This window comes from Denticeps clupeoides, chromosome 3, assembly GCF_900700375.1.
Source record: "Denticeps clupeoides chromosome 3, fDenClu1.1, whole genome shotgun sequence".
Taxonomy (NCBI): Eukaryota; Metazoa; Chordata; class Actinopteri; order Clupeiformes; family Denticipitidae; genus Denticeps; species Denticeps clupeoides.
The window spans coordinates 17,792,255-17,806,811 of record NC_041709.1 but is presented as its reverse complement, the minus strand read 5'-3'; the positions used below and the strand labels follow the sequence as shown (position 1 = coordinate 17,806,811).

Below are 14,557 nucleotides of genomic sequence, written 5' to 3'. Positions count from 1 at the left end.
CAGACAGCAACCTCTTTATCACAGTGTACTCACTCTTTGTACAAGAAAAGCCTAATTTCCCATCCATTATAGATAATTAAGCTAATCAATTAGTCAGTGACAGGGCCTTTACATAATGGAAGGCGTTGAGGCCATACATGGTATAACAAGAAGCCGGAGAGCAAAGCCTTTACAGAGCAATACAGAAATGACATTAATAACTGGTTATGTGTCCAAACCACTCCTTCTGAATGAAAACTCCAGCTACAAGATGTTCTCAGATCGCACATCCTGCTGTGTTCCATACCTGATTTTGTGATCAACACAAATTCAGTCAACCCAATGTTTATTATGCACACCAATCACGCAACCTTTCCACAATTTGACCACATCAGTTTCACCAAATAGTTGTATGTCGCTCAATTCGATTCACTCCTGTGAGCAAATGGTAAAAAAAAACAAGTGACAAAAAAGTTACCCAGAGCATCTTACAATCAGTAGTTACTGGGACAGTGTTCCCCCTGGAGACGCTCAGGGTTAGGTGTCTTTCTCAGGGTCACAATGCTAGTTAGTGGGGTTGTTGTTCATTTGAGTGTCTTACCCACTACCACCATACTTACATTTATTTCTAAGCTCTCACTGGTCAGGCACAGCGAATCTGAGGTCAGTACACAAATCAAACTGCAATTTTCTGTCACCTTAAATAAAGAGAACCAGGGACACGCGTGGCTCACCTTCACGGCCTCGGCGTGCGTGACTTTGTCGAAGACTTTGTCGTTCACCTTCATGATCTGGTCGCCGATCCTCAGCCCCTCCCTCTCCGCCAGGGAGCCCGGCTCCACCAGCGACACGTAGATCCCGACGCCGTGCTCCGAGCCCCCGCGGATGCTGAAGCCCAAGCCCTCGTTGCTCTTGTGGCGCTTCAGGGTCACCTGTCGCACTTCCCCGGGCGGCTCGTGCAGGAACCGGCTCCCGAGGAGCGGGACGAGCGTCGCCGTCCCGTCGCTGCTGGTGCTGGCGGTGTCCGGAGATCCTCGGGGCGCCGGCCGGGACCCGGGGCTCGCCGGGCCGCCGTTCGTCGCCAGCGCCCCCGGCCGGATGTACAGCCCCTCCGACGTGTACTGGTCGAACAGCAGCTGGTCGGAGCGCGGGATGACCAGGCGCAGCATGGGCAGCAGCTGGCGCTTGCTGGGCGCGTTCAGGATGAGCCGCAGCGTCTGCACCAGGTCGTACACGTTGCGCTTGGAGTGGTACACGTTGAGGCAGTGGACGAACTGCTCGCGCTCCGGGTCGCTGAGCAGCAGCGTGAGCGCGTGGTGCAGCTTGCGCACGTTGGCGGAGAGCGCGCGCGCGCTGGACGCCGCCGACGCGGCGGAGGAGGTGAGGGAGACGCGCTCCGGGTCCGCGCTCATGCTGGGCCGCTGGCGGGGTCGCCGGGGGACCGGGGCCGTCCGGGGGCCATGCTGGCCGGTCAAAAACAAGTTTTTAGATTTATACATGGACAAGACATTGTTAGACGGAATTTATTAGTAGTAGCAGTGGTATTAGAGTATACTTACAACCCCGTTTAAATCGTGTTGCGGTGGTTAATAGGTCGTCCACTTTTGGAAACCCAAAGCGTGGCCGGTCGGGGTGTCTGTTTTCCTGAATAAGAGGCTCAGGTGGCCGCCGGCTGCTTCTCCGGTATCGGCAGCAGCAGGAAGGAACGTCCGAGTTGCTCTTTACTCCGCTTTAAAGGAGAAAAAGAAAAAAAAAAAGACTCGCGGAGGGGAAACCTCTCGTCCGGTCCCTGGACACGTTGTTCAGGAACGAGGCGGAAAGATCCCGTTTCAAGTCGCGTCGCGTCGCGTCGTCCCCGTCCCCCCCCCCCCCCCCGTGGCACCTCCAGAAGTGTCCCCGGAAAGACGTGGAAGGAGGACTCACTGTCTCCGTCCCTGGTCAACAGCCCCCTGCGCTCCGTCTCAACTCAACTGCGGAGCGCCGCTCCGAGCCAGCGCTTCGCCGGAAATGACGCAGCTGCGTGCAGGGGGATGAGTTGCCCGGCAACCGACAACACGCCGGCGTAGCCAAGGGGCGGAGTCACTCTGCCTTAATTAGCAATGGAGCTATTTTTAGGTCCGTCGAACGATGCCGAGGTAAAGCTGGAAATTTGGTTTCCTAGCCAAACTTTTATGGACTTTAGTTACCTGTTCATGGAAAATCAGAGGGGAAAAGACGCAATTTACATTTACAGCATTTACCAGACGCCCTTATCCAGAGCGACTCACAATCAGTAGTTACAGGGACAGTCCCCCCCTGGAGACACTCAGGGTTAGGTTTCTTGCTCAGAGACACAATGGTAGTAAGTGGGATTTGAACCTGGGTCTTCTGATTCATAGGCGAGTGTGTTACCCACTAGGCTACTACCACGCCTGGCAATTGGTTGATTCATGTGCACATGGGTCATTTTCACGACAGCACATCCAATTGTACTGCTGAATACGTTTTTATATTCACACTGTTGTCATAAACCCGGCAGAACTGCAGGTAACAACATTTTCAGTGCCTAAGTATTCAGATAAATCAATTGATTTCTTCAAACATGTTTGGAGCATGAAACTATAAGGGGAATGAGCAGTTTTAATCATCCAGCTGCTACAGGGCATTTATCCTGAATGTTCTGTGTGGTCAATAATCCTGCACAGCCAAACATGCTGGTCTGCCACAATTCCAGCAATAAGGCGCTACAACCTAATTTTATTTTTTTCCCCCGGCGCGGAAAGGAAATATCCTTAAACAATCAAGGTGGTCTGTCAGTCAACCGCATTATCGCAGGCTTTCCTGAAACTCATAGGGTCCAGAATAATGAGATGTTTCCTTGACGACAGCCATTGGCTCGCAAATCTGTAGAGGCTCCCAGGAGCTCTCAGTGCCAGCATGATGTGTCACTCACCTGCATAAGCAAATGACAAAATGCTAAAATAAACACAATTTTAGAACAGAGGTACATAAGGGCACGGGGCTAATGATTGATGGAAGTAATTAAAAGCTTCCTGATGCTTCTGGATCCCACAGAATATCAGGAAAACATGAGGATGCGAAAATGCATAAGATGGCGATCAGCACTTCTGGATCTGATGTCTCCTGACTTCAGCTTTGGTTTGCTTCGGCCCGTTCCATTCGATTCCTGATCGCACAGAGCAGGTACTTGTGAATGTTTAAAAGGTTGAACTGCTTGTGTGAAAGCACCTGCCTCACTGTCATCCTAATACAAATTGTCTCGAAAATGTCTCGGAATGGCTTGCAGACAAGGCTGAAAATAGAGGGAGAAAGAGATATACGTTCAAGCTTTTCAAGAGTGAGTCAGTGGAAGTACACTGCGGAAAAATACACAGGTTCTCCTGAGCCTTGGCTCATTATCATACTGAAACTTAAATTAATTGCTTCATATAACAGGCTTATCCAGTGATGACTCAGTTATACCTGGAGTCATAATTTTCACCCAAATGGAAAGTGTACTCTGCGTCTGCAATTACTAATACATGAGCAATTAGGTAGTGTACCAGGACTCTTAGAAGCATTGCCTCTCCTGATTGTTCCATTTTTTTTTACCTCTCTATTTGTCCCCCATTGGACGAGGAAAGCTAAATGACACGCTGAAAGCCGGCAGGCGGCTTATTTCCAGCAGCAAGTCTGTGCCAGTTAATTTGAAAATGAGTTTGGTTTGTTTGGGAGGAGGTGAAGCTCCCGAGATCCGTTGCATGACTGCATGCTCTTTCAAATGCGTCGGCACAGCTCTTTTAATTTGTCTGCTCACTTGCCTCGTCGGTTTTTGTTTGGTGGGTAGGCTGTAGCCATGTGAAGCCTTGGAAATGAGGCTCTCCCCACTGACATCCAGCATGTGGAGGAAGGGGGGCGGCTGTGATGCCAATTAGACTCCCTAATCATCACTCCCACAGAACAGTATTTTTCATGTGTGTCTAATAAAAAGCTATCTTATTCAAATGCACTTTATGACCAAATGCATTCTTTTAAAGTCCTTATGACAAAAAAAGAAAACAGTCAGAGAAAGTCATTGTGAACCACTGCAGCACAGCACATGGTGCATTTCGGGATTCAAGCCGGCAACCTTCCAATTACGGGTCCTTTTCTTTACCCACCACTGCCCCCATTAGACCACAACAAATTCTGAATCAATGCAGTCATGTTGGTGCACCATAAACATATCTAATATGGTAACTATATGAATGCCTGATTGATATTACACTTGACATTAACTCTAGAGACGTGGGTGAAAAGGAATCGGCACAGAACTCCCAACTGAGGGCAACAGCTCAAAATTAATTTAAAGACCTTTAAATTCACAAAGAACACGAGTGCAGCACATTTTCACAATCATCTTAAAAGGAATCTGATTAACATTGCTTGTGCCTCTTAATTACTACATCTATTCCCTTCCAGTGAATTAAATAATCTGTGCTGCCAGTGGGCAGACATCTGCGGCATGAACCCTGATACCATTATGCTATATATTATTTCACTTCTCTTATTAATGGGTGGTCAGCCTATTCTCCAGAAATTTCTGCGTTCCTCAGATACGTAAAACTATGGGTCCCTTTTAAAATGATTCATTGAACCTTTGGAAATTGCATTGTTTGCGAATAGAGTGATATGATTTTTGCAAGACTGATGAAAATACATATGAAAGTTGATATTATACAGTATTTATTATATTGATTTCCTTTATGATTCCTTCATGTCTCACATAAAGGAATCTTGCAGCTGTTTAAATGGCCTGTGATGGCTCTATGACAAACCTGCAAATTGCATTTCACCCACTCACTCACCAGGAAGACGCTGTGTCACCATCTCATTATTAACCAGCCGACTCTCTGTCTCTCCACGAGGCTGGAGGGCCGGAGGAGACCAGAGTGACTCATAAAGCCTCTTGAGATGGCCAGGACAGTTAATACCCTGGCTCGGCAGAGCCCAGTGTTTGAAATCATCTGCACATGACCTAAGTGCATTCCTGTGAGCTTTATTACTCTTCGTTCAAGAGCCGGGTGTCAGGGTGCCTTTTCTGATGTGGTTAAAATGGCCTCCCTCAGATGACTTAATTTCTGCCCATCATAAATCACAGACATTCAGACCCACACACAAATGTTTTCGGCAGTAGTGAAGGTTTATTCATCTTACCGACAGTAACTGTGACATCAAAAAGGGAAAGTGTAAAACAAATGAATGATCTTCTTCAAGCACAAATCCAGAGATGGAAAACATTATTACATTCCTGCTCAGAGAACAATATAATACAGATCTCTCTCTGTACAAATAATGTCATTGTTAAAAAATAAGGAAATTCTGCAATAAACAGTTTAGGAAAATCAACATTGGATCTATGACCGACAGGGTTTTTAACTAAATTGCTTGTAGCTTACATAAACAGTGGTTTTGTTTTCACAGTTTTTTCACTGTATTAGTGCACAGAACTGCATATAAATTTAAAACTGTAACTGCCATTTACTGTCTAATGGGAGGAGCTCATGCACCATTATTTTGGATTATTTAAAACTCCCATCAACACATCACATGCACAAAGTACTGCATGCAGAGTTGCTAGAGCTGGTTGTTTCCTATCCAAAATGTCCAAAAATAGTCCAAAACAGACACCACTGCAATGACTTCACATACAAAATTTTGAGCTCCTCAATTCCTATTCTCAACATGCTATTTTTCCCAAAATATAATATTCATAACCAGCCAACCTGGCAATACTAAGTGCATATTCCTGTTTCCTGTAATATCTGTTCGCAGTGAAGCCATCTGACATCTCACAACCATGTCTAGTCTGAAACCAAATACAGATATATGATCAGCCTCTTGTTCCTTGTAGTAAGGAATTCTGATTGGCAGACTATTAAATTTGACATTCCTGAACAAATCTAATGTGATACGTCTTGTGGAGGGTGGAATGCGGGGAATGTTCTTATTAAAATCCATACGTCTCTAAGCTACATCAAAGAGTGGAAGACTCAAAGAGCTGAACAGACAGGGGAAATTCCTTCTTAAAGAAAATATGTGCTTTTATAAACATTAAGGCAGATATACTTTGGATGAGAGAATGACATCTCAATATTTGATACAAAATAGTATAATCAACTCCTGCATGAGGGCAATAGGAGCACAGCAATAGTAAATAAGAAGTCAAAAACATTTGGATTCAGTTTGATTTAAGATCTCGATTGATTTTAAATGAACATTCACCTTGTGAAAGTGAAGTGATTGTCATTGTGATACACTGCACGGAATGTGTCCTCTGCTTTTAACCATCACCCTTGAGCAGTGTGCAGCCATGACAGGCTCCCGGGGAGCAGCGTGTGGGGATGGTGCTTTGCTCAGTGGCACCTTGGCGGATCAGGATTCGAACCGACAACCTTCTGATTACAAGGTCGCTTCCTTAACCTCTAGGCCACCACTGCCCCAAGTGAGTTTAGGAGTTGAATCTGTTTAAGGCTACAAATATGAAAGAAAATAGAATGAAACTAGTAGCAAACAAAAATAGCTTTGTTTAACTGCACAATATGAAATAAACTGTATTCATTCCAATCCAATTTAGTATACAGGAAAAGTATAAGGAAAAAATATCAATCTTGTGCTAATTTTCATATAAGATATCAATGGCACATGGCTAGGACCAGTATATATTTAATGATTTATTATGTTTATTTACATTGTATGATTTATAATTATTTTCTGAGATGTCCTACTTGATTTGGGTCCTGACTTCTTTCAAACTATTTCATTAAAATGGATTTGTCAGGCTTGACATAATTCAAAAATGGAAATAAGGATGAGTTGTTTTTTAATGCTTTTGTGCTTTTGTTCTCGTTGGTTGTATTTGACAGGTATAATTTCAAGAGGATCATGGCTGATCAATGAATTTTTGAGTCCATTCACAATTAACCATTTTAGAATAAAGAAATCTCGTACACCAGTCTCACCAGCTACAGCTCTTCGTCTGGTGTCTTCATCTGGTACACAACACTCTCATTTATTCTAAAATGTGCATCAGCTCAATAAAACATGAAACGTTCCACATGGAACATTGACATGGATCTAATGCGTTAAGCATGGACAGAAACAAATCACACAAAGGTAATACAACTTGAGAATGAAAAAAATATATTAAACCATTTTATACAGTTCATATACAGCAAGCAAGTTGGCTAATATAATTAAAATCTAACATTTAAATGTAAGAAATGAAATAGGTAAACAAACAATCAATCTGCAATCAAAAACTTTATTGCACATGAATCCTCATTGTACATGGAATAGAAAATGATTTGGAGGCGAAAATTAAGTGTCATTCAATAAAAACATCAAAAGTTGGATCTGAAGGATGGAGTTGAATATTTTTGTCTGTTCAATGAGCAAAAGTTGTGCTCATGCTGCACCGTGTTATATCAATTATTCAGTGATGCATCAACTTTTTTAGTCAAGTTTTAGTAAAGCCTCTACTTGTAGCAAGTTTATTCCTAAACACGTCTGGTATGCACAGACCCATATCAGAGTACATCCCTGGATAAAGAAGACTCCCCTATGGCAGGGTGCACACATACACACACCTACGCTCAATCTAAACTTGTTAACATGCCTTTGGGTGGCGGGAGGAAGCCGGAGATCCCAGAGGAAACCCGCCCCAACATGGGGTAATCATGCAAACAGGGATTCAAACTCACATCCTTGGAGGACTGAGGAAACGTTGCTAACTGCTCTGTGATTAACACCAAATGTTCACAGAACATCTGAACTGTGATGTTTTGAACGATGAAATTTAATTCATCCTTATGTTCGTGCAGGACATGGATACCCGAAAAAAACATGTTTGTCCTCATTCCGGAAAGAAGTGGCAGCTGCAGACTTTGACTATCCATTATTCACAACCCTGCTTCCTCAGCCGATATGACAGAAGCGGAGCTTGTTGCTGACAGCAGCCTGGGACTGGGATGTTGTTAGGGGAATACCACTGGTGTGTGCGTGTGTGTCTCCGAGAGGCTCTGAGCTGATGCGTTCCAGACGCAAAATCCGAAAACGTTTCAACGGCAATTGTAGCTTAACCCCAAACCACCGGGCCAAATCATTCTGCTACCTTTGGTGACCCTATTAAGACGAGCCACAGCCTGCGGCTTAAATGATTTAGTTGTGCATCTTCAGTGATAATCCGGTGTATCTGGCGACGCAATTTAAAGCAGATGTTCCGCGGCATGATGGGAATCTCCTCTCGGTACTTGGGACAGCAGTTGGCAATAACACCTGTGGTGTTATTCTACTTTGCCGGACTGATACCTTCTTCAGAGAGTCTGTCAAATAAATGAAGCCTAAGAGGCAAGCCAGATGGCATAGCTGCCTGTAAATAGACTCACGGGCAGGAAAGACAGACAGTGACTGTAGGCAGTTATATAAAATTAAGATGAAAATCTGCACCTAATGAGGACTTTGTTTATTCTGCTCTAGGCAGTTAAATGTAAATGCTCTGCGTATTAAAGGAGACGTTCTTGCATCATTTCAACACTTAAGCCTAGAAGGCATGAATGACAGACACGTCATTATAAGTAGATAGAATTATGTGAACATCCTCATACTTGCATGCATACTGCCCTCTGTTGGCTAAACAGACAAGAGTTGGATGCTGTAGAAATAGAGTTTGACAAGTAAAAAGCAAATTGTATCCAACCATACAGCACAACAACCTTCAATCTCTTGATCATGGTTATGATTATCACACTTTGTCGCATTGCAACCCAACCCTGATCTGAAGTCACATTCTGATTGGTTCACTGGACCCTCAAACCAAGATGTGTTCACTGGACGCAGTGGGGAAATGATCCAAACACATGGTATTTTGGTGTCTCTTCTATCCCTCCTTGTCTGAAGACAGGTAGACCTGTGAATTTTTTTATGTTACTATAAAATGCATAGTGGCAAATCACATTCTCCTTGCATTGATGTGCTGGCCGTTTCAAGGTGTGCTTCTCTTCATGGGCTTTCATTGCCTTCAGGAGACTTGCCTCTATGGCTGAAATGATTAGAAACATTGGTGTACAATCATAGTCAGTAAAGTACTCTCGGCTTCATGATTATTTTACATTAATTAATATTACAACTATATACACAAACACATTGTATTAAGGTTTTGAGTTTCAGAAGCTATTTATGGCAGCGTTTCAGACAGTTAGGAAAATCAAATGTGGAAATAAAATAAAAGTAATTCTGTACACATCAATAGATTTCACAGATCATTTGTTGCTGCCAAAATTCTTAACTTAAAATGCAGTGACAGAAAAAGAAAAGAAAAAGATGTTAAACCTGTCTACATAAGAGCTTTAACAGTTCATAAACCAGTTCAAGTTGAAGGGGCAGTGGTGGCCTAGTGGTTGTCGGTTCGAATCCTGATCTGCCAAGGTGCCACTGAGCAAAGCATCGTCCCCACACACTGCTCCCCGGGTGCCGGTCATGGCTGCCCACTGCTCACTCAGGGTTATGGTTTAAAGCAGAGGACACATTTCATTGTGTCACCGTGTGCTGTGCTTCAGTGATTCACAATGACAATCACTTCACGTTCAAGTGCAAAAAAGGAATCAAAATTCCACTCGCGTGCATGTCTGGTCACCCTACTTAATAAAGATGATGTAGTATTTTGTGATCTGCTAAGAAACATTTTATTGGAGATGCTGTTTTAGAACCCAAGCAATCAGGCTACATTTGAAATTCCTTTTCATAAGCCTGCAAGAGAAATAAACATACCACAAAGTTAAATGTTTTATGACGTTTCATTGAGTAGTTATGCATTGTATGCCACCATTTTAGAAAAAGTGCCTCTTTAGTGGCAAATTGTGGCAGCTTCACCGCTCTTTAACAGCCACCCATCTCCCCGTTGCCCATGTAAAATATGTAAATTTTTTCTGCAAGCTCTGCAAACGGGTGACCTGTGGTCCTGGTTTTCTCCTTTAGCATCTTTTGGGTATCCAAAATATCTCAAGCACTTCAACGGGAGTATTCGAGTTCTCTGTTGTCCTTCTGCCATGAACTGCTTGAGGTGTTTTGTGTGGTTCAAGCTTTTCCATGTCTCTGGTTCCAGCGGATTTTTGTCATTTTTGTGATGTCAGGGAAGTCTTGGAAAAAAAAAAAAAAAAGTGAAGTGATTGTCACATGTGATACACAGCAGCACGGCGCACACAGTGAAATTTGTCCTATGCATTTAACCCATCACCCTGAGGGAGCAGTGGGCAGCCATGACAGGCGCCCGGGGAGCAGTGTGTGGGGACGGTGCTTTGCTCAGTGGCACCTCAGTGGCACCTTGGCGGCTCGGGATTTGAACCGGCAACCTTCTGATTACGGGGTCGCTTCCTTAACCGCTAGGCCACCACTGCCCCAGGTGGTGAATTAACCATTTCCCACCATGGTTAAATGTCAAACAGGTTAATCCCTGCAACCCTGAAACTGGGGCTCCTGAACTTAATCATACACGTAACATCTGTTTTATGTATTTTATATTCTCCAATTTGCTTTACGTTCCTCTTGTCAACCCCTCATTAAACAAATTCTCTTCAAGTGTTTACCTGGATCAATTCAACAGTTTATAGTCGGCAGCTTCAAAACTGATCAAATTTGCTTTGATGACAGATGACAGTTTTTCCTCCTCTGTACTATGCATAAAGTGGATGTTCATTTACAAAAAAAAAATACTATTTACTGGCCATCATTTTGGGAAAGAAATCATGTTTTCACCTGTTAACTACAAGAACTGTAAAATCTACACGAAGTGTATTTTATGGATAGTCCTACAGCTGAAGAGAAGAATGGAAGAAATTTCCTCATAAATGTTCCTGAAATCCCGAGCCGCCAAGGTGCCACTGAGCAAAGCACCGTCCCCACACACTGCTCCCCCGGCACCTGCCATGGCTGCCCACTGCTCACTCAGGGTGGTGGGTTACATCACTGTTTTTTTTTTTTTAAATAGTGGATAAAGTGCAGCGTGTCCGTTTATACGAAAATGGTGGCCTAGTGGTTAAGGTAGCGGCCCCGTAATCAGAAGGCTGCTGGTTTGAATTCCAACCCGCCAAGGTGCCACTGAGGTGCCACTGAGCAAAGCACCGTCCCCACACACTGCTCCCCGGTCGCCTGTCATAAAAAGCAGCAGCACAGCACACGGTGCACACAGTGAAATTTGTCCTCTGCATTTAACCCATCACCCTGGCAGCCATGACAGACGCCCGGGGAGCGGTGCTTTGCTCAGTGGCACCTTGGCAGATCGGAGATTACGGGGCCGCTACCTTAACCGCTAGGCCACCACTGCCCCAGAAAGGGAAGTCACCATGGAGATGCTGGGGATTGAACCCAGGACCTCATACATGCGAAGCATGCGCTCTACCACTGAGCTACATCCCCACATAATAGCTGCCCACTGCTCACCAAGGGTGATGTAGAGGACAAATTTCACTGTGTGCACCATGTGCTGTGCATCACAATGAAAATCATTTCAATTTCACTTTTTTAATAATTACCGACCCGTTCCGGTTGCGACACGTCGCTTTACGCCACCTGGCGGCCATTTCACCGCGCAACTTTTTTCTCTTTTTTTTAATGAGCGAATGCTTTTGTTTGCGCTACTTTCTCCTCCGGCTCTCGCCTCGTTCTTCTGGGTTTCCTCGAACCTCGGGCGATGGAGACTGCGGCGGACCTCGGCGCCACCTGACGGCACCCAAACACACTAAACAAGCGGCCGTTTAAACCGGGCCGCGGATGGAGCTTTCGTCCCGTTTTGTCTGCCATGACCGCGGCGACGCGGCATGTCGGAAATGGACGCGCCGCTGCCGGGCCTGACGCTGCTCGTCCTGCTCCTGGTTCCGTGCCTGCTGCTCGTCCTGCTGCTCAACTGCCTGCTGCTCGGACTCAAGCTGCTCCGCTTAGCGCGGGGCCACAAGCGGGAGTCCGGGGGCCCCGAGGGCCACGCCGGCTCCCGCTTCTCCGAGGGGCCGTCGTTCGCGTGCCGGAGCGGGAAGCGGATCTACGTGTCGGCGTCGGAGCCGATGCTGGCGCCGCCCGTCACGTCGTCGCTCACGTCGTCGGCGGAGCGCGCCGCCGCCTGTCGCCGCTCCGTCCGGCCGGACGGGGCCACGTGCGGCGGCTCCGGCTCGCTGCGGGTGCCGAGCACCTTCCTGGCCGCCGTGTCCACCGCGGGGTCGCACTCCATCAAGCCCAGGGAGTGGCGGAGGGGCGCGCCCGTCAGCGACTCGGACACCGACGGCGGCCACGCGGTGCCGCCCAACTCGCCGGAGGTGCACGCCGTGGACGCCGGGGTGAGTGCGCCTCGAGGACGTACACGTACACGTAGACGTAGACGTACACGCAGACGCTAGACGTGTGGTGGGTGGTTCTCAGGGTCGGGCGCGCCTCCGCCGGAGCAGCACGCTGGAGCGGCTGCGGAGCCACTTCGAGATGGTCTCCGCCGACCGGCTGCACGTGGAGTGCGAGGTCGCCAGCAGCATCCCGCCCGAGATGACGTGCCTGGTGGCTTCGGCCAGCTCCTTTGTGGAGGGACCCGGCCTGGACAGCGACTTCGGGGCGAGCGCAGGCGAGTGGCGCGACGCGCTTCATTTCAGTGCATCACATGTAAATGCTCCAGCCTCCTTGTGCCGTTTGTAACGAGGTAAGAGTTAGACGTCCCCGCTTTAAAGTCTGTGCGCACCTTAGAATGTTAAGGATCTTAAGATATTAGTCTCTGAAAAATGCACTAGACCCTCAAGGTTCCACTGAGGTCCCCGTCCCCACACACTGCTCATTAAGACTGATTGGTTAAACGCAGAGGACACATTTCGTTGTGTGCACTGCGTGCACAATGCGATTAATGTTGTTACTCTTATGAACATTTACATTTACAGCATTTATCAGATGCCCTTATCCAGAGCAACATATAATCAGTAGTTACAGGGACAGTCCCCCCCTGGAGCAACTTAGGGTTAAGTGTCTTGCTCAGGGACACAATGGTAGTAAGTGGGATTTGAACCTCAGTCTTCTGGTTCATTGGCGAATGTGTTACCCACTAGGCTACTACCACCCTGGGTGGAAGTAAACAGAATTAAACACGCCAGTGAGGTCAATTTGCGCCCGCACACTAAACCCTCCAAGCTGTCTAAATAGGCGAAATGTCAGTCGCATCTAAGGTTGTCGGTCGATCGGTAGTCCCACTCGGTGGGCCCTGCTTAAATACACGAGTGGCTAGACAGGGTACAGCGCGGTCGAGTTCAACTAATCATGATGCAGCACTGCAAGCGGAAAAACAAACCGCATGTCCGTTTCAGGTACGTGTTGAAGATGTTTAGCCCAGATGCTTTACATGAGTCCACAAATCCCCGAAGATTTTCAGTTTTTGTTGTCTACAATCAGTTGATGAAAAGGTGGGGCTCTGTTTAACACTTCTTAATTATGACGTAGATTATGTTTAGATCCTTGAGCATTTGAACGAATACATGATTCAATAAATCAACATATATTCCCTTATATTAGGGAAATAAAATAGTAGATGTGTGTGCTTACGAGAGTTTATGGGACACCGCACCTTAGAATTAGGGCAAACGTTTCAATGTACAAAAAAAAACAAACAGGAAAGGCAGAACGGACTCAATGTATTTTTTTAAAGGGTGGCTGAGGTTGTCCATCTCATATGAACCCTCCACCCGGGCCTGAATTCACAACGACTTGAAATGCTGCAGGTCTGATATAAGTGCTGTGTGTGAGATCCTAAAGTATGTATCGATTTCCAGTCACCGACTCTAGGCTTCAGTATGAGCCCTGACCGTTCTGGGGTTTTTTTTTGGTACTTACTTGTGTCTTCTTCTGCAGGGGTGTCTCTGCGAATATTGTCCGCAGACAGTGAGGGTTTGGCAGGCAGCGCCCTGGCTTCAGCGATGGAGTGGGACTACTATGACCCCAGCTACGTCACACAGAACCACCTCCCCAAACCACGAGCACACCCCCCTCCAGTTGCCACCAAGCAATACTGGGTGTGACCGCGTCGCCTTGACCTTTCCACCCATGTGAAAGCTGCCCCACATCAGGCCCAATCTCACTCGGTTAAACTCAAGAGTTAAGAACCCACACAGCTCACAACAGCTTGTTACGGAGATTCCCCACTCACTGACTGTACTTAAGCACAGACACGGTTGTTGTTTTTTTTTAATATATTACACAACTCACTTCTTGTTGTTTAGCTGTACTACGCTGCTGGTACTTTACACTTTATTCACCATTTTATGCTCACAGATTTTATATGTGCATTTTTTTTGTTTTGTTTTGTGAGTTGTGTATTAATTCATTGATTTTGATGTTACTGGGAATCCTGAAAAGACTGCTATTGTTTTAATCACATAAACAAACATAGCCTTTTGTGTTATTCACATTTAAATGTCACTCAAATTATTATTTTTAATGTTGTGTGAATAATATTTGTAATAAAATATAGCCGTAAACGGCAGTGTTTGGGTTCCAAGCACCTTCACGTGAACGTGAGCCTAAAGGATGTTACTAACTCTGACTT

At 45.9% G+C, this 14,557-nt stretch overlaps 2 protein-coding genes and 1 non-coding gene across 6 annotated transcripts in view; 1 reads left to right on the top strand and 2 right to left on the bottom strand.

Moving 5' to 3' along the window:
• Positions 1-1,957, bottom strand: part of whrna (whirlin a) — a 72,895-nt gene extending 70,938 nt beyond the window's left edge. For 2 of the 3 annotated variants that reach the window (XM_028972938.1, XM_028972939.1), the window contains exons 1-2: positions 1,539-1,956; positions 714-1,442 (exon numbers count right to left, since the gene is read on the bottom strand). In XM_028972938.1, coding sequence (XP_028828771.1) covers positions 714-1,391 — 678 coding nt within the window. In that variant the 5' untranslated portion in view covers positions 1,392-1,442; positions 1,539-1,956. Of the gene's footprint in view, positions 1-713; positions 1,443-1,538 lie in introns of all 3 variants that reach the window. The other variant, XM_028972940.1, reaches the window with a different exon arrangement.
• Positions 1,958-11,337: 9,380 nt separating this feature from the next.
• Positions 11,338-11,409, bottom strand: trnaa-cgc (transfer RNA alanine (anticodon CGC)). Its single transcript has one exon. It is a non-coding gene; the product is annotated as a tRNA-Ala (tRNA).
• Positions 11,410-11,536: 127 nt separating this feature from the next.
• hwa (huluwa) lies at positions 11,537-14,349 on the top strand. 2 transcript variants are annotated; one of them, XM_028974449.1, is made up of 3 exons: positions 11,537-12,320; positions 12,403-12,595; positions 13,864-14,349. In XM_028974449.1, the coding sequence occupies exons 1-3, from the start codon at positions 11,811-11,813 to the stop codon at positions 14,028-14,030; spliced, it is 870 nt and encodes a 289-aa protein (XP_028830282.1). In that variant the 5' UTR covers positions 11,537-11,810; the 3' UTR covers positions 14,031-14,349. The 2 variants fall into 2 exon arrangements, with proteins under 2 accessions (XP_028830282.1, XP_028830283.1); XM_028974450.1 differs by having other exon boundaries at positions 12,403-12,670; positions 13,864-13,952.
• The last annotated feature ends 208 nt before the right edge of the window (positions 14,350-14,557 follow it).